General features: G+C 39.3%; 1 protein-coding gene and 1 pseudogene across 4 annotated transcripts in view; both read left to right on the top strand.

Annotated features, from left to right (window-relative positions):
- Positions 1-2,178: 2,178 nt before the first annotated feature.
- Positions 2,179-19,647, top strand: part of SLC30A9 (solute carrier family 30 member 9) — a 67,229-nt gene continuing 49,760 nt past the window's right edge. For 2 of the 4 annotated variants that reach the window (XR_005599250.1, XM_039541197.1), the window contains exons 1-5: positions 2,517-2,797; positions 5,341-5,499; positions 10,804-10,866; positions 13,836-13,935; positions 19,475-19,567. Coding sequence is in view for 2 of the 4 variants with exons in the window: in XM_039541197.1 (XP_039397131.1) it covers positions 2,701-2,797; positions 5,341-5,499; positions 10,804-10,866; positions 13,836-13,935; positions 19,475-19,567 (512 nt within the window). In the remaining 2 variants the exon portion in view is untranslated. Of the gene's footprint in view, positions 2,204-2,493; positions 2,798-5,340; positions 5,500-10,803; positions 10,867-13,835; positions 13,936-19,474; positions 19,568-19,647 lie in introns of those variants that run through there. The other 2 variants (XM_039541198.1, XR_005599251.1) reach the window with 2 other exon arrangements.
- On the top strand, positions 14,718-17,590 carry LOC120406093 (annotated as a pseudogene).

Genomic DNA, 19,647 nt, shown 5'->3' with positions numbered 1-19,647 from the left:
TCCCTGAGTTTAAATTTCCCTCCGCAGCGCCTCTGCCTTTGGTCTCTGCTCCACCTCGTGCTCTCTCTTTTAATTCCTTCCCTCACGTGTTCACCCCGCTCCTACTGCTGCCAAATCTCAATTGTATTGCTGAAGTCTAGCATAAAACCCCATTGGTTACTTTTTCTCTCTGACACACCTCACATTTTACATTTACATCACTGTAACACATTTTTACCTAGAGTGGTTGGTTATTTAACACATTTTACCCTTAACTGTTAGTTGGTTATATGCTGCTGACACATCCTTTACATAGAAATTGTTAGCTACCTGTTACATTTATACTTCAGTGTTAATTGGTTACCAACTGTATTGTACCCCACTGTATTGTACCCCACTATTGAAACCCCCTATACTATTTACTAAAAGAAACCCCTCCCCAATTGTCTACCTTAACAAACCCCATACCCCTCACTATTGAATTTTCCCTGGTTTTGCATTTTTCTTAATAAAGCTTATTTTGCACACCACAAGTGCAGTAGTTGTGCACCAGTTTACACTCTAAATTATAGTGGAGAAAACCTATTCCACCTTTACTGCTTTGCAGTTTACTCTAGTTTACAGCTAATTTAACGTTTAACTCCATTGCAGTACATCTGGTACTTAATGATACAGCATCTGTTGCAGTACTAGGGATATCTTGCTATAGCAGTGATTGGGCTATTGGGAAGATGGGTGTTAATATCATTATTTCATCTAAGTATCTTAGTTCAGTCTGCCTTCACCATGCTTACAGGAATACTTAAATTGGCAACACTACTTCCAGGCAGTGAAAGAAGTTATATGCCAGTGAATATGCCCTTATTCAAAATCAAATTGGATATGCATAGTAATTCTCTTAAGTGTTCAACTGTGTTGTGGATTATCAGATACATCAATTATCCAACTCCATTGCCAAGTTTATTTTCTGATTAGATCCACGAGCATGCTCCCCACAGTGATGCAGACCCAAGAGAAGTAAACCAAAGAATATTTGGCACAGTTATATAAATGAAAATCTAAGACATTTTGGAACTTCCTCAAAGTTGTCAAAAGGCTTGCATGAAAACATATAATCTGATTTCAGCGGGATTACTTAAATTAAGTACATGTGTTTACAGGAATGGGGCCTATTTTATGATAAAACCAACAGAAGCAGGAGAGTGAACACAGAGAGGGGAAATGGTATGGTAAGGGCGAGAACAATGTGATTATGCAATCAGAGGGGAGGTTAGTGCATGCATCCTGAAAGTGAATTTTGTTTATATTCATTTGTTCATTTTATTAAAGCTATAGCTGTAACCTTAAAACAGTAAGTTTTGAGAGAGACTTCAAGCAGGAGAAGGTGGAGCCGTGGCAGAAATGATCAATAGAATCTCTATGTACTTATTTTCAGTATTTAGTATGATAATTTAAGCAGATTTCAAACATTACAAAATAGATTAATTGTTGCTATTGGTTGTTATTTGCAGCAGCATAGTCTGGCAGACAATGACTGGTCTGAGTAACAGGAACTCCTGACTTTGAATTCAGTCTCTGGCACTGATTTGCTCTGTGACAGTAGGCATGTGACATAAACTTGCTGCTTCAGGTTCCTGGACTGTAAAATGGTAATATTATACTTACCTGCCATTCAGAAAATTAATTATTTAAGGTTGTGTATATCTGAATTATACTAAGTGTTACTGTTTGAGTATTAAAATATGAAAAACCTACATTACATCAACATTGACAAAACCAAATGTGTCAGCCCTATTGTAACTAGTGACTGTAATACACGAGGATATAGCAGAGGGCAATGCAACAAAAAAGCAATGCTCTACCACTGAAAAAAATGTTAGGGTATAAGGCTGGGTAACTGTAATAATGAGAAAAGTGTAGTCACCTTATTGTCTTAATAGTTATAGAACTGAATTTATAATGAAAATGAGAGAAACAGCCATTCCAGCGGCGTATCAGCCATTACCACCAGGGGCTCTGAGCCTGACCACACATGCATCTGTTTAAGGTTATGCACCTGATTAGTTCTATTGACATCAGTGGAGCGCAGACGCCTTAGGAAATGTTACGTGCCCGGCAGATCCACGATCCTGTTATTGACAGACACACGAAAGGGGCAGACATGGTGTGAACTGTTACTGGGCCTTTCCAAACCCTAACACATTAAGCTTTTTTATGTGTAAAGGTGTGTGTGAGTATTATGGGCCGCATATACAAAGCAGGGTAAATTTCTATCCTACGAACAAAACTCCTCTCGCTCGTCAATTAATTTTACGATGCTGCGCGTAGTAGGTGGCCCTGCTGCCTTTCCCACAACCTGACAGCGAAGACTAGCCAGGCAGGGTTAGAACCTGCCACCTTCCCCCTTGCTAGGCGGCTGCGCCGCCCGGGGAGCCTCTGCTTGGCATTCGAAGCGTGCGCGCCCCGCCTCGCGCTTGCGCGTTCACGAGGAAGGAGGCGTGTGTCTGGCCGGGGTCCGGTACCCGGCGCGGCCGGAGCGCGCGCACCGTTTTACATCCGGGTCCAGCGACTCCTCCCTCTCCCGCCGCCGCTCCGGACGCTTGGGGGCCGCCCCCCCGCCGGCTGGCCGGCGCCGGGTGCTCCAATGAGAGCGGCTGCCTCTGCCTGCCTCGCGGAGCCCGAGGCCCGGCCCTGCGTGCGCGAGTCCGGCAGCGGGCGAGGATGATGCCGGCTCTGGCCGCCCAGAGGCGGGGATGGCGCTGCCTCAACCGGCTGTACCTGCGGTGCCCGGCGGCGCAGCTCAGCCGGGTCTGCCACGGTGAGTGGGGCTGGCGGGGAAGCCGGGCCCTCCAGCCCCTTCCCCTGGGCGCCGCCCACCCTGCCCGGACCCGCTGATGACCCGGCTCTCCTAGGGCGCCGTACGCCTCCTACACGGCCACGCTGCCGGACCCTCACCGCAGCTTCCCCTGGGGATCTTTCCTCGCACTTCCCCCCGTACTGTGCGCCCCAGAGACCCCCTAATCTTAGCCCACCTAGACTGCCCCATAGTCTGATATTTCCAAAACCACCTCAAAACCGTCTGTCTCTCCCACTCCATGAGCCATCATATTCCCACAATTTGCCAAAACCAGGTGCTCTTCAATTACAGTCCCATATTCCCGTTTGTTCCTTACCCTCACCACTTCAGTGCTCCCTCTCACCAACTCAGCGGCTCCCCAAGGGCCCATCATAATTCATATTTCATAGCCCTGAGCCTCACGTTTTGTCTGTCCACTGTGCTAAAGGGAGCACCCCCAGTGTTTTCTCATCGTGACCTCTGTCATTTAAAAATTGCCTGTTTGCAGTGCTGTGTTGCAAACAGCCTCTCCCACCTATTCCCTGTTGAAATTGACTGAAGTAATCAGTCTGGGATGAGGCAAAAAAGTGGACAATAAAAGTACTGGATAATAAACCAGAGGAAACAGTCCTGCACTGAATTAGGTCTTTTTTATATCTGAACGTCTATGAAAAGGAAGTAGTTGAGTAAATTACATGATGACTTCCTGTAGATCAGGTACTTAATCCTTGTGATGTCTAGGGCCACATTGGCAACTTGTGGAAACCCAATATTTTTAATAATTCATTTATATATTTTCTTGTATGATGGGCAGAAGTTTCAGAAATTGCTTGTCCTTTGAGTTCACTAGCAATAAAAACCTGTAGCTGGTCAGTTTTATGATCATGTGGTAGTGGGAGAAGAGCTTGTTTGGGTATGTCTACATAGCATTTTAGAGTGATCCTCCCAACCCTGGTCAATAGCCCCAGCTCCAAATATAGCACTTGAACTAGCTAGTTTCTTGTGTCTGTAGAATCCATATAATTCTTTTCATATAGCTGTTTTCTCCAAAACACATGCTGTACTGCTGTTTTATATAAAAGCTGCCTAGTACTCCTGAGTAAACTTTCCGGTGTATATCACAGACAGTTTCTGAAAATAAACAGACAATAATTTGACGCAATAATGTAATGGCTGAATTATTTTAGTCCGTTATCAAGAAGTTTCCTCTTTGAATGTGAAATTTCCCCAAAATGTAGATACATTCAAAATACAGTTGGGTTTAAAAGCATGTATTTGTCAAGTATCATAAAGTGTTGTTTCTGTAACTTCTTAATTTATTAGACATGTTTAGCAGAGCATATTGAACTTTGGCATGGTATTTAAAGGCCTTTTGTTATCTGAATCACTTTGACATTAATATAACTTATGTATATTTTGTGTACAGTACTTTATATTCAGATGCATCTGTTAGAGCTGTAGTGGAACATTATGTAAAAGGCTGTAAGGAATTTTTATGGAGTGCATGCTTTTACCAAACATACCTCTATGATTGTGTTGTGAGATGACTTGTGTAATAATAATGTAGTCCTCTGTTTAATGTCCAGTTATATGCAATGCAAGTAAGATAAGCAATACTTGATTTTATAATTTTCCCAAAGACACCACCACACCAGCTTTTTTTTTTTAGTAGGTATTTGCATTTCAATAATGGACGAAGTTATATTTGCAGAGAAGATGTATGCATTTGGGGTGTCGATGCTTTGCTTGCTTGCTTATGTTGCTTAACAGAAGTTGGCTGCTAATGCTGATGGACTAGAACTGTGTTCAGTAAATTTGGTATACTGTGGGACAGTCTTTTAACACTATCAATTGCCTGGTAAAGGTGGTCTCTCTGCAAACAGAGAAAATGTTTGTGTGTAATATTTATGTATCACACTGTAAATCACACTTTAATTGTGGCCTATATGTTGTGGGTTGAGATATTACACCTGAATTGCAGACATCTATTACATATTTAGTCCATTAAAATATTTGTTTTTGGGTGTGAGGAGTGGAATTAAAGGACATAACTGTTAGGATTATCTTGCTAATAGTTTTGCAGTGTATGCCAATGTCATTCTACAGTAATATCCTCTCTGACTGCCAAGTATTTTGCTCATTATAAAGATGGTTTTGTGCTGAGGGTGATTAAAATAGGGTTTAATCGAGCAGTAAGACAATGTTAAAGTAGTTTTCTGTTGGATAAGTTTAGGAGAATCTCATGTGCAGTGTTTTTAAAAGGACTAGGCAATGTGAGAAACTTAGCAAAAATATGACAGTATATTTGTGTGTTAAAATGCTTGAGGAAAGACAGGAGAAGCTTGGGAAATTGGTGAAAGGACTAGTTTTAGCAGTGTAGAGTTTACGAAATTTGAGCACACAGGTAAAATGGGCAAAAATATTTATTAAAAGCTAATTTCCACAACTAATCGTGGCAACTCCTCTTGACACACAGTTTCTCTTTTCTTCTCAAACTGATATGTGTAAAACGTTTTTCCTGTCAGGATGGCAAGGCTCAATGAAATGTGGAAGTCTCTCTCACATACTGCCATGCAGTCGTCTACCAGTCCAGTCACTGAGTCAAGTGAGAGTTTACACCTCTGATGGTCAGAAAAAAGGCCCTGTACCAGGCCCTGAAGGAGCTGTGCACAAACCTGGAACAGGTCTGTGTGCTTTACATTTGTTTTGTGAATGTATGGGACGTGGTTCTTACCTGTTTTATATTTAAAAGGAGCAGATATACTAGAGCATTTATTCAGCAAATGATTGTTAGTTTGCCTTATGCAATTAAAAACAGATCATAGTGTAGAACTGCATGTATTATTATGCTAAATTTGCAGAGTTTGGAAATAATCAAACCTCCCTCCGTATATCAAGACTTCCAGTGAATGAGCATGGGTAAAAATTTAAATTTCCTTTTTGTAAATAAATGATAAAATATTGGGGAGGGATAGAATGGCTCAAGGGATAGATAATGGGATGCCTCTACAGTTTAGCAATCTGCCCCTGTTTAGTATCAGAGGGGTAGCCGTGTTAGTCTGGATCTGTAAAAGCAATAAAGAATCCTGTGGCACCTTATAGACTAACAGACGTTCTGCAGCATGAGCTTTCGTGGGTGAATACATCTGAAGAAGTGGGTATTCACCCACGAAAGCTCATGCTGCAGAACGTCTGTTAGTCTATAAGGTGCCACAGGATTCTTTATTGCCCCTGTTTAGTTACTTGTATAAAATGAGTTGGTGCTAAAGATTGAATTGGCAAAAAAATTGAACATGCTGATCAGTAGTAATTCCTTCCCCTCATGCTTGAGGCAAAATGGTGAGAAAGCTTAACCTGCTGTTTAGGCTGTTGGTGTTCTGAGTATAGAGGATTTCACCCCATATTACTGTTAATCCGGCAATGTCCACAAGTACTAAATTATGTAACGTTTAATATGGTGGAGAAGCCCACTGGCAACTTTTACTGTTGTGAAACTGGATCGCCCTGGAATTCATACTGCAGAATTCTTCCCTACAGCTGCTTGACGGTCTTATTTTTCTTAAGTCTTAAGCCAGATATCTCATATTCCTGGTAGGACAGGAGCACTAACAGTTCTGAGTACTTCCATTCAAGCTGGTGATGGCACCAAAGCTCTTCACAAAAGTCTTCTCTATGAGGGCAGCCCAGATGAGGCGCAGTGACTACACCCTCTTCCTGGATCTAGATGATTGGCTACTAATGAGTAGATCAAGTCAGGAGGTCCAGTTGGTGATCCTTGTTTTATTGCACCTTCTGACATCACTGGGGGTCTGTGTAAACAGAGAAAATTCCACTTTGACTCCTACAAGGACTATAGATTTTTATCATAGTGACCTAGAGTCATCCTCAGGAAAAGCCTATCTTCTATAGACCGATTTCAGGCTATTCATAGCCTGATAAATCAAGTCACCCTCAAATCTTGCACCACAATCAGGGTCTGCCTTTTCCTACTAGGCCATATGGCTGCGTGTACATACATAATACTGTTTGTTTGCCAGACTGTGCATTTGCTACCTGTAGGCCTGGCTTCAGTTTGTTTATTCAACAGACAAGGACAACATGAAAACCAGTGTAACAGTCCCACCAAAAGTCAGAGCCTCTCTCGTTTGGTGGATGAAACCAGACCAGGTGCAAGTGCAAGTTTCCTTTCTTCCACCCATCGCTGACACAGCCCTAATTACGGATGCATCATTCATAATATGGGGAGCACATATGGACAATCACACTACACATGCATGGTTCGTGGTCCCCATGGGAGGCCAAATTGCATATAAATCTGCTGGAGATGAAGACAGTTTTTCTAGTCTTTTTCTCCCTCATAAGCTCTCCTTGTGTCCAAATAATGTTGGACAATGTGACAGGGCTTTTTATGAAAGTAGGGTGGAGCAAAATCTCGTCCTCTGAGTATAAAGGCAGTGACTTACCTACCAGATGTGCAGAATACTCTGGCGGACAGTCTCAGTAAGCACTTCGCCATAGACTATGAGTGGGAAATACACAATTCCGTCTTGACTGAAATCTTGACTGAGTGGATAACACCATCTTGGGACCTAGTCTCCCCACAATCAAGCAAGAAATTCAACCTCTATTGTTCCAGGGCATCATTAGGTCGAGACTCCAGGGATGATGCCCTTGTGTTATGCTGGATGGACCATCTGAGCTATTCCTTTCCTACTTATCCCCCTGCTACCTCAGGTTCTCGGCAAAATTCGCCATGACAGGGCCAGGGTTGTCCTCATCACACCCAATCAGCCCAGGTGGTTTTGGTTTCTGGAACTTCTACAAATGTGATCGTCATCCTATCCTCCGGGCTATATTCAACCCTTTTTGGATCTTTTAACTCAGGACAAGGGCAGGATCAGACATCCCAACCCAGACCTTCTTAATCTCATGGCCTGGTAGTTAGATGGTCATCAGTTTTGGAATGTTCATGGTCTGAGGCCATCCAGACTATCCTTAATAACAGCAGAAAAATGTCCACTAGAAAATGCTGTTTAGCTAAATGGAGGTGTTTCTATACCTGGCCACAACAGAATCAGCTATCACCAGAATCAGCAGGTGTCCTTGTCATTTTAGACTATCTTCTATCCTTCAAAATGTCAGAGCTTTCTTTTAGTTTGCTGCCAGATGGACTTTCAGCTATCAATGCCTTTCATCCTCCAGTGGAAGGCCACTCTATCGTTACTTACCCAATCACAATTTGATTCTTGAAAGGTCTCATTAGGACCTTCCGGCCGGTGATGAAATCCACACCACCATGTGTCTTCAGCTCTAAACAGATCACCTTTTGAATCAACAGCCACATGCTCCATGAAGGTTGCCATTGCATTGGCTATGTGGGTGAGCAAACTGGGAGCACTCGTGTTAAACCTACAGTACGCCATATTTCATAGAGAAAAGATCTCCCTTCATCTCTGCCTGAAATTGATCCCCAAAGTTATTTTAGAGTTTCACATGAACCAGTCTCTTTGCTTACTGATATTCTTCCCAAAGCCTCCTTTTTCCAGCAAGGAAAAGAGGCTACACTTCCTCCATTGCAAACAGATCTTGGCCTCTTCTCCGCAAAGAACAAAAGCAATTAGGAAAACACACAGACCATTTGTCACAATAGCAGAGCAATGATGAGGGCACGTTATCAGCACAGAAACTCTAAGTGGATCTCTGGATACATATTTCTATGTTATCCGTTGGCACATATTTTTCCCTTGGATGGGGTGAGGGCCCACTCTGTGAGCACACAAAGAACCTCATTGGTATCTCTTTGAGAAGTACCAAGTACTGGATATTTGTAAGACCGCTACCTGGAGGTCCGTCCATGTCTTTATGAAGCATTATGCTCTGGTCTAGGCTTCCTCAGCATCTGCAGCAGTGTTAGACATCCATACCAAGTGCATCCTTGTATCCTCCACTTATTTCTGTACTGCTCACCAATCACCCATGTGTGAACTATACATAGGGACCAGTGCTTGAAGAAATGGAGGTTACTTACCTGTAATTGAGGTTCTTTGAGATGTGTAGTTCTTATTTATATTCTACTACCTGCCCTCCTTCCCTTCTGCTTCATATCCTGTCTGATTCAAGGTAAGAAGGAACTGGAGGGGCATCGGTCCACTCTGCCCTTTATGCCTTTAATTGTGAGAATAGGGAGAGCAACTGCTTATGTGCGGATCAACAGACACTACTTGCTACAAATCTCCTGTCTCAGGCATGTGGAGCACATGTGTATTCACCTGTGGAATACAGATAGGGACCACACATCTCTAAGAACCTCTAGTTACGAGTAAGTAATCTCAATTTTTAGTGATTATCCTTAGGTAAGTCTGTCAACCTTCTTGAGCCTCCATTTCCCTATAAGTAAAAAATGGGATATCTTCCTACCTGACTGGGAATTCTGAAGATGAATTTATTAATGTTTAAAGGGCATCTCAACCTCTGTCCACCCAGAGATCAGCGGTTCTGAATTCTAATACTTCATTCTTTTCTTATTGGCTCATTGTGTTTTTTGTCAAGTCTCCAGAGCAGGGTAATATATTTTAAAAGGGTTCTTAATGCTATCTGAACAGTCAAATATAAATCTTGACATTTGATGTGTAATTATTTTTTTCCTATGAAAGTTTATGGCATAACCTTTCATTAGATAATGTCACTGAGATACGTTTTTGAACAAGAACAAATTTATCTGTACAATAGAGGGTGACTTCTGGCAAACTCGGGAAGCAAATATGTCAGACAGTCTTTTCTGTGCATATGAAGAATGATAGTTTGTCAATGCCCATTGTTTTAAAGTATGATGCGAAATGAACAGCAAAGAGTATCTTATTTATTTTGAACCTTTTTTTTTAAACATTGCTGTTCTTCAAGCTATCCAGACAGCAGGTAACACTTTTCAACAGGAAGAAAAGGGCTGAGTTATTTTTAGGCTTTTCCAAGCTCACTTGCCGCAAGATTCGTGCAAATACATTAGAAACTGTTTTGTGTGTTTTTCTTACTATTACCTCGGTCTTTCCAAAAAAATATACTCAGACCATGTTAGACCTTCTTAGTAGTTCCTGTCATATCTAATGGCTACTTGCTTGACTGAAAAGTAGTTGTGTAGCCAAAGCTTTAAGAATATTTGACTTTTGAATAATTCAAATCAGATGTTAAGTCAGGAGCTTCTCATTAGGCAACATAGACCTACTTGAAGAATCCTTAAGGTCTTCTGAGTACTCCAAATTGCTTCAGTTTCAATAAAATTAGTTTTAATTTTGCTAATGATAGCACATGTGTGGCAAACATCCGGTGCTAGAGTACTAAACACAATGTTAGATTGTTATTGGAATCATAAGGATTTTATTCTGATACAGTGAGTTTAGATGATGATTTTCAAAATAAATATTCAGACATGCATTTGAACTACCTGATAACATTTCAGATTCCAAATGCAAGCTAATATACTTCTGTTGTCCAGTTTCAACAGAAATTCATGACACAAGAAAATCTATGGATTTTGATTTTTCACAAGCTACTGTGTTCTTCAAAATCTTAACTCTTTTGTTTAAAATGTTTCCAGGTCTTCAGATGGTTTTTAATCTGTAAACCAAAGCATTTGTGATATTATCTGCAGACAGAAAATAAACAGTTTTAGACTTCATTATCTTAATGGGGTAGTAACTGCAAACCTCAATTCTTACTACTTACAAGGTAAAATTTTGCATTGTTTGTCCACAACTATAAAGATGCAGCTGAAAACATTTTGATTCATGACCATTTTTGAATAGCCTACAATACAGTGAAAACCCTAGCAACTTTGTTTAATATCAAATTTCAACTTTCAGTGGTAGTATTGTAGTAATATAATATAGTAATATAACTTTATGCAATTTTCTCTTGGCCTGATAACAATAGTCTTTTATTTTATTTAATTATTGTTACATGTATCAGCAGTGAGGGTTTTTTATTTTTTACAGCACGGGATACCAGCAGTGCAGGCCCAAAACCACTTTTATTGCAAGAGCCAATCCAAGTAAAAGGTAAACATGTATGTTATGTTGCAATGGTACAGTTGTTAGGCTGTGGTGTTTCCTTTTAAGGTATCTTTCCGACTTTAGAAGTTAGAAGACTTGGAGGAAATCATCTTTGAACATTAGGAGGCCCCATGAGTAAGTAGGAAGTGTGTAAGGTAGTTCGTGTCTTGGGCTTATTTACATACACATTTATGGAAAAACACTCACATATCAACTTTCCATTTGGTGTCTGTTTATTTTAGAGACTGTCTTCTGAAAATAGTACTAATCAGAGATGGAGTGAATAATTAGAAATAGTGTTGCTGCCAAAAGTGTGGCTTTAACTACCACTTTAAGCTGATAAATCTATATATCAGCTGATAAATCATAGTTCATCTCCCTTCATCCAGTCTAGTATCTCAGCCTGTCTTTCATCTCGTCATGGATGTCTAGTCAACATCTTAAACTCAGTGTGGCCAAAACTGAGATTTTTGATCTCTTCCCCAACTCCTAGCCTCAAACCCTCCTTTCTCCTCTTTCTCTTATCATGATGAAAAACATTTAAGAATGCTGCAGCTAAAACACCTTGGCTTGTCATTCTGACCATGTCAGCCCCCTTCTTCCAGGGGTTCCCTTTTCACACCTGCTTCCTTGTCTTTATCTTTAAGACCTGCCATAAATTAATCCCAGCCTACCTAGCTGATATAATTTATTGTCATGTTGACTGCTGCCTTATCTCCACTCCTAGCCAGCCATTGCTACTTACTGGTCATCTTCTTCCTTAACCACCTCTGTGCTTTTAATCACTCAGCACCTTTATGCATGGGGAAAAACTCCTCGATAAAATCTGAATTGTTGCTACTTTATATTCCTTTAAATCCTTTAAGACTTGCCTCTGCTCCAGTAGCTACAAAACTCAGGCTGCTGATCCTGGCTAGACAGGTGATACTGCCTATTCCTCCTCTATCCTCTTCTGCTTCCTTACTCTAAGCCCAGTTAACCCTCACTTCTCCCCTCTTCCCCCATCTACAGTAATTAACAAAGCTGTGTCAATTCTTCACCCTACTCATTTGCTTGTATGTTCTGTTCAATTTGGGCCTATTGTTGCTAAGGAAAGGTGTGTTTTGTATAAAGAGAGAGCTAACTCACTGTAAAGCAAACAAACCCACAACTTTTTCCTAGTGAAGATGCATTCTTGGTGTCTTTAAATTGTAAGTCCATCAGGGCGAGGATTCCCTCTTTTGTATGTGTATGATGCTCAGCTCAATGCGCTGTATAGGCCTTTTAGGCACAATTGTATCCTAAATATTTACTATTACAAATAGTAATGAAATAACAAAGCACTGAAAACTCTTAAAGGGAACGCTCTTCACTGTAAAATTTGGGTTATATTTTAAAGAGTTAAATTTTTTTTATTACATTTCTATGGAAACTTAAAACTGACATTATTTTTCAAATTTGTCTTTTTTATTTTGTAATGTTGAGTGGATACTTTGTGAACTGTTGCTAATCTATATCCCAAGATATGAAAGTTAATAAACTTGCTTAAGGGTTCATTTAAAGAAAAAAAATTAAAGCATGCAAGAACCATTTTCTCTATTTGACAATTGTTCTCTTCCATTCCACTGCCCAAGCAACGCTGTGTTAGTGACCATTAGATCCAAAGATTACTCTGGAGTAAATCATGATGCAGCATATACTATTAGATGCTGAAAATTTACTTTAAAACAGTGTTGTAGATTAAAAAATCCACTGGATGCCATAAATACACCAGAATTTTTTAAAATAAATGTTGAAATTTGTAATGCCTGTGGGTTACTCAGTGTCAGCTGAAACCTTTTGCTTCAAAGCTTCCAGAATTTAGACCAGAAAGAAGGCACAGATGTTAACATTGAGGATAGTTAACCATTGGAACAAGTTACCAAGAAATGTGGTGGATTTTTAATCACTTATAGACCTTAAATCAGGACTAGATCTCTTTTAGAAAGAGATGCTGTAGCTCCAACAAAAGTTATGGGCTTAATGCAGGAATTACTGGGTGAAGATTTAAGGCCTCTGTTATTGAGGAGGCCAGACTAGAATCCTAGAGGTCTCTTCTGGCCTTAATTTGTGAATTGTAAATTTTCAAAGATCTCTGTTCTCCTTTAATACACCTAATATCCTTCATCAACTGTAACTATTCTTTAATGGCAACCTGCCTAACATATTAACAGAAGTAAACTTAATAGTGATTTTAAAATTAAAAATCACTGTAAGGATGTTATACTTGGGTGACAAGCAGCCAAGAATGGCATAACTGAAAATAAGATACATTTGCATTTAAAATTGTATGTGTTCCCATGGTCTCCTGCTTGTGCATCAAATTCTGAAAAGATTATAGTAGAATCTCGTAGGTAGATACTACAAATAAATAAGGAATGTGCACTTTTAACTGTTCTACAGTCCACAAAGCACAGTATGGCAATTTGAAGAGAGAGAACTCTGGAAAGTACTAGGGGGAGTATTTAAAAAATAAAAAAGTGGAGGGTACAGTCTGTTTCAGTTCTGGTTTAGTTCTTAAAAGATCTGTAGCAATAGCAAAATAATTAACTAATGAGATTAGAAAATAATTTGCTAAGTCTTTGGCCACCAGTGACTGAGTAGAACATGTTTATATCTGCTTTTTTTGTTGCCAGAATAGAAATTTTTATTATATTAAATGACAAAATTAAGTTAAATTAGTCTGTTCTAAACAATGTTTTATTTCCATTCTGTCCAGAAAATTATTAATTTTTCTATCCAAGTACCTTCCTCTCTTGCTTCTCTTATTAAACATCTTTATCCCAGAATCCCTGACAGGAAGGAAGAATTTGCTTGTCTCCATTTAAATGGGGTAAATTCGCGATTTCCTATGATTTCAGAGGGCTAAATTGTCTTTCAGGGCCTATACTGTAGCATGCTCCATATGACTTTTAATTGCACTTGATAATACTTTTTTTTTTTTTTTTTTTTTTTAGTTAAAGCAGTTCTTAAAAAGAGAGAGTATGGACCAAAGTACACACAAAATAATTTCATCACTGGTGTCAGAGCAATAAATGAGTTCTGTCTTAAATCCAGGTACAGTAGTTTAAGTGAGTTAAAGTATAATTGTCTATATATTTTTGACCGTATGTGTTTCAGAAGTGAAGAATGGCTTAGCACCGTGGGACACTAATCCTGATTGAAATATCTAGGCGCCGCTCCAATATACACAATAAGTTGTAGACTCACTGAGCTCACGCTTCATCTGAAAATGACTAAGCTTCAAGCTAATTGCAATCATGGTGGCTGATGGATTCAAACTCTTTCCTACCCTTTCAAAGGGGCATTGTAATAGTTTAATATATATACTTTTAAAACAAAATGAACTTCATGTAAGTTCTCTTTCCAACACCTCTATCCTTCCTCTTCTCTAGAGTGCTGACTCTGCATGCCAAGAAGTGCAAATCCTATTAGTCCCTGATGAGAAAATGCTGTCTCTGGAACAGCCAGCTTTTCACAGGGGGGCACAGGCAACCTTGTAACAGTAGTTAGAAACCATGCAAATCTCTAAAATATGAAAGCCCACTTAGAAGCCATAGGAAGCTTCATGTTAAACTTTAGGTACTTTAGTATTATATCTGTTTACAAATGCTTATTATATTTTGCCAAATTAAGATTTAACTCTCACTATAATCCTGACTTAATCACATGTATCAGTCTGGACCATGGTTATTGTTACTTTACTTAACTCTCTTTAGTGTCTGTCATCCATCGCTGGCATCCACTTAAACAACACAGTTCAAATATGTGATCTCATTTATAAAATCTGTTTGACCTCTATTAAATAAGTTGTTTGCAGTGGTGGTGCTGATGTTGCCATGTTTGCCCCAGGATACAAACGACAAAGGTAGGTGAGGCAATATCTTTTATTGGACCAACTTCTGTTGGTGGAAAGAACAAGGTTTCGAGCATCACAGAGCTCTTCCTCAGGTCTGGAGAACGTAACCTGAGTGTCTTGAGCCAAATACAAAGTGCGACATATCGTTAAGCAAAAGGGTTTCATGCATAGGTGATCACCGTTCTGCTTAACAATATGTCTCACATTGTCTTTAGCTCTGACACTCAGGGTGCCTTCTTCAAACCTGAGGAAGAGTACTGTAATGCTCAAAACCTTGTCCTTTCCACCAACAAAAGTTGGTCGAATAAAAGATATTACCTCACCAGCCTTGACTCTCTCTTTATTAAATATGAAAGTTTGGTGATTTTTATAGCAGAATTAAAAAATCGTTACACTTTCTGCTCTGGGTCTTACTTATCACCCTAGTATCTTAGTTCAGCCAAAGGTCTTAATTAAGTGAAATCAGTTTATCATAACTTATTTTCTCTATAGGCAGATTAATTTGAAAATATATTTGTTGGCTTTTACATAGAAAGTTCTGGACAGAAATAATAGGACCGTAGGTTAGTTACTGTGATCAAGCCAAATTATTTCCTATTTTATATATAAACATCTTCTGTAATTGAGTGTCTTGATTCAGACGGTGGAGGAAGTAACTAGGGGGACAGCCATTTTTAAACTCGATTCTGACTAACAGGAATTAGTTGTGAATCTGAAGGTGGAAGGCAATTTGGATGAAAGTGATCATGAAATAGAGTTCATGACTCTAAGGAAAGGAAGGAGTGAGAGCAGCAGAATAAGGACAATGGACTTTTTAAAAATGCAGACCTTAACAAACTCAGAGAACTAATAAGTAAGGTCCTACAGTAAGGGGAATAAGCAGTTCAGAAAAGCTGGCAGTTTCTAGAAGAGACACAATAATAAAGTCACAAAAGAAAACTATCCCAAAGTGAAGGAAAGATAAGAAGAATAGTAAGAGGCCAATTTGGTGGCATGAGGAGCTCTTTAATGACCTAAAAATAAAAAAGGAATATATAGAAAGTGGAATCATGGACCAATTCTTAACTGTGAGTACAAAAGTATAGCACAAGCATGTAGAAATCAGAGCAAAATCAGGCTAAGAAACAAAATGAGTTACACCAAGCAAAGGACACAAAAGGCATAAGGAGAGGTTCTATAAATACATTAGGAGCAAGAGAAAGACAAAGGAAGGCATAGGTCTACTGCTTAAGTGAAGAAAGAGATCTGCTAATGGACTGCACCAAGAAGGCTGTGGTGTTGAATGCCTATTTTGCTTCAGTCTTCTCTAAAAAAGTTAATTGTGACCAGAATCTTAACATAGTTTATACTAACAAAAAGGGAAAAGGGAACACAAGCCAGAATAGGGAAAGAACAGGTTAGTTAATATTAGGTAAGTTTAGATATATTCAAGTTGTCAGGGCTGGATGAAGTGTATCTCAGGGTACTTCAGGAACTACCTGAAACAATCTCAGAACTGTTAGCAGTTATCTTTGGGACCTCACACGTCCTCCATGAGTTCTCAGAGGACTAGAGAAGGGAAAATGTAATACCTACCCTTAAAAAGGGGAACAAAGAGGACCTGGGGAATTATAGATGAGTCAGCCTAACTTTGGTACCTAGAAAGATACTGGAAGAAATGATTAAATAATCAGTTTTTATAAGCACCTAGAGGAGAATAGGTTGATAAGTAGCTCTAAATTTAGACGCAAAGGAAGATTCCCAGTGTTGTTATATCACAGAGATAGAGGCTGCCATTTGCAGATGCAGGCAACCTCTCTCAGGTTTCAGTGCCAGGTGTCTGGAGGATGAAAATATGCTGAATGCAATCAGTATAGCCAACCCTGCTCATCACGACATGTGTGTCATGGACACTCAACTGAAGCTTAATGCAATGGCAAACAGAGCAGCAGGTAAAGAGTATGAAAATGAAGACAACTATGCTAACATTAGATCCCGGTTTGTTGGAATTGAAAACATTCCTGTATGAGATCCAGCCTGCAGAAACTTTTAGAAGTCAGTGGTACAAAAGCTTTGTCTATCAACAATTTCTTGTCTGGTTTGGAGAACTCTAGCTGACTGTCATATCAAAGCTGTGTTGGATGCTGCTGTCGTCTTAGCCAAAGCAATAGCAGTTGAAAATGCAACTGTGCCAGTTCATTGCTCTGATGGCTGGGACAGGACTTCCCAAATTTGTTCCGTTGGCTTGCTTGTTGGATTTGTTTTATAGAACAATATAAGGCTTCATGGTTTTGATAGAGATGAACTGGCTCTCTTTTGGACACACATTTTCTGACAGCTGTGATCAATTGGATGGTGACCCAAAGGAAATCGCTCCAGTTTTCACTCAGTTTTTAGAAGATGTGTGGCATCTCACAGAGCAGTTTCCACGAGCCTTTGAATACAATGAAGCTTTTCTCCTTCAGAGCCACGAACATGTCCATTCATGCGAGTTTGGAAACTTCCTTGGAAACTGCCAAAAAGAGCTAGAAGAACTAAAATTGAAAGAGAAAACTTATTCCTTATGGCCATTCATTCTGGACAAACAAAAGCAGCATCTAAATCCTCTACAATCCAGATTTTTCCTAGAAACTTGCCCTCTTGGAGTCTAACACAGTGTCCTTCAATTTTAAATTTTGGAGAAATATGTACCATCAGTTTGACTGAACTGTGAACCCCAGGCAATCTGTATTTAATTTCATCATGACCATGAATGAACAAAATAAACAATTGGAGAAAGACTTTAAAGAACTGGAAGCTAAAATGAAACTGAGAAACAGGCAACCAGAAGAACTCCTCACTAAGGAACCATTGCATTCTGTCCATCCTGCTTAAAACTTCTCCGTGCTTTAAGAAGGAGCAGCCTCTGTTACCTGTGAATGACTCCATTTGAACTATAGAGGGCAGCAACACAGCAGACAATTGCTACAGTGAATTAAAAAGTAGTAGCCAATATGGATATGTCAAGAACAAATCATGCCAGAACCTAATTTTCTCCTTTGACAGGGTTACTGGGCTTGTGGATAGCAGTCGATATGATATATCTTGATTTTTAGTAATGCTTTTAACATGGTCCCACATGACATTCTCATAAACAAACTGAATTCTATAAAGTGCATAACTTGTTGAAAAGCCATACTCAAAGAGCAGTTATCAATGATTTGCTGTCGCACTGTGAGAATGTATCTATTGGGGGTCCTACAGGGCTCTCTCGTGTCTGGTACTATTCAGTATTTTTGTTCATGACTTGAATAATGGAGTGGACAGTATGTTTATAATATTTATGGAAGACACCAAGCTGAGAGGAGTTGCAAGCACTTTGGTGGACAGGGGATTAGAATTCAAAAGGACCTTGACAAATTGGAGAATTGGTCTGAACTTAAAAAGACAAAATTAAATAAAGATAGATGCAAAATACTACACTTTGGAAGGAAAAATCAAATGCAAAATGGGGAATAACTGGCTATGCAGTAGTACTGCAGAAAATAATTGGGGGTGTTATAGTGGATCACAAATAGTATATTATCCAGCAGTGTGATGCAATTATAAAAAAGGCAAATATAATTCTGGGATGTATTAACAGGAATATCATACGTAAGGCACAGGAGGCAATTTGTTCTGATCTACTTGTCACTAGTGAGGTCTCAGCTAGAGTATTGTCCAGTTTTGGGTGTCACACTTTAAGAAAGATGTGGACAAATTAGAGAGAGCCCAGAGGAGAACAACAAAAATGATAAAATGTTTAGAAAACCTGACCTCTGAGGGAAGATTAAAAAAAACTGGGCATGTTTCATCTTGACAAAAGACAACGGAGGGGGCACCTGATAAGTGTTCAGATATGTGAAGGAATGTTATAAAGAGGATGGTGATCAGTTGTTCTCCAGGTCCACTGAAAGTAGGACAAGTAGGAATGGGCTTAATCTGCAGCAAGGGAGATTTAGATTAGCTATTAGGAAAAACTTTAGGGTAGTTAAGTACTGGACTAGATTAGCAAGGGAGGTTGTGGAATCTCTGTCACTGGAGGTTTTTAAGAACAGATTATCTGTAAAGGATGGTCTAGATATACATGGTTTTGCCTCAGTGTGGAGGAATGGACTTTTATAATCTCTTGAGGTCCTTTTCAGCTCTACATTTTTATGATTCTATAAAGTGATTTACAGTGGGGAGAAAAAAAAACTGATAGCCAAACATAGCAAATACCTGCTCAGCCACAGTTTTTACATAGCTTTAGACCTGTGTTACTGAAAGAGGGGGAAATGGCCTGGGAATTGGGCATAATCCTTTCGGCTTTCTTAAAGTGCCATATGACCTCTAATTTTCATGTAGGTAGCCACCAGAGAGGAATAAGAGGGAGTACGGGTTAATTTATCATCCAAAGAATTTCTTCCTTTCAGTTACTAAGGTATAAACATTCCCATGTTAATATGGGCCCACAGTTTGGAGTCTGAGCCCAGGCAAATCCCATTATGAGCTTCAAGAGCAATTTAAAGAACACTTTATAGTGCTTGTATTGCCACTGGACTGTGTTTAAGTAAAAACCCTCTCAGCTTCCTGTCAATTTCTTTAAACTTGCCAAGCTAAAAAAAATTTAGGGTAGATTTTTAAATATAATGATATATTCCTTTTTAAGGATCAGTACATTTGATCTTTATATTGACTCCTTTATGTACAGTATGAACATGTTTTTTGTTGCCATAAACTGTTTCCATCCTTCAACAGTGATCTAGAACAGCTGAGGAAAATCAGACGACGAAGTCCCCATGATGATACTGAAGCTTTCACTGTATTTTTGAGATCAGATGTAGAGGCAAAGTAAGCTAATTTTTTTTAAAAGGAAATTAGTTGGTTATTTAAGTAATTTAACTTTGGTTATATGAGAAAATGGTATAAGA

Source organism: Mauremys reevesii, linkage group 5 (genome assembly GCF_016161935.1).
Source record: "Mauremys reevesii isolate NIE-2019 linkage group 5, ASM1616193v1, whole genome shotgun sequence".
NCBI lineage: Eukaryota > Metazoa > Chordata > Testudines > Geoemydidae > Mauremys > Mauremys reevesii.
The sequence above is the reverse complement of the archived record's forward strand: the minus strand, read 5'-3'. Positions and strand labels throughout refer to the sequence as shown.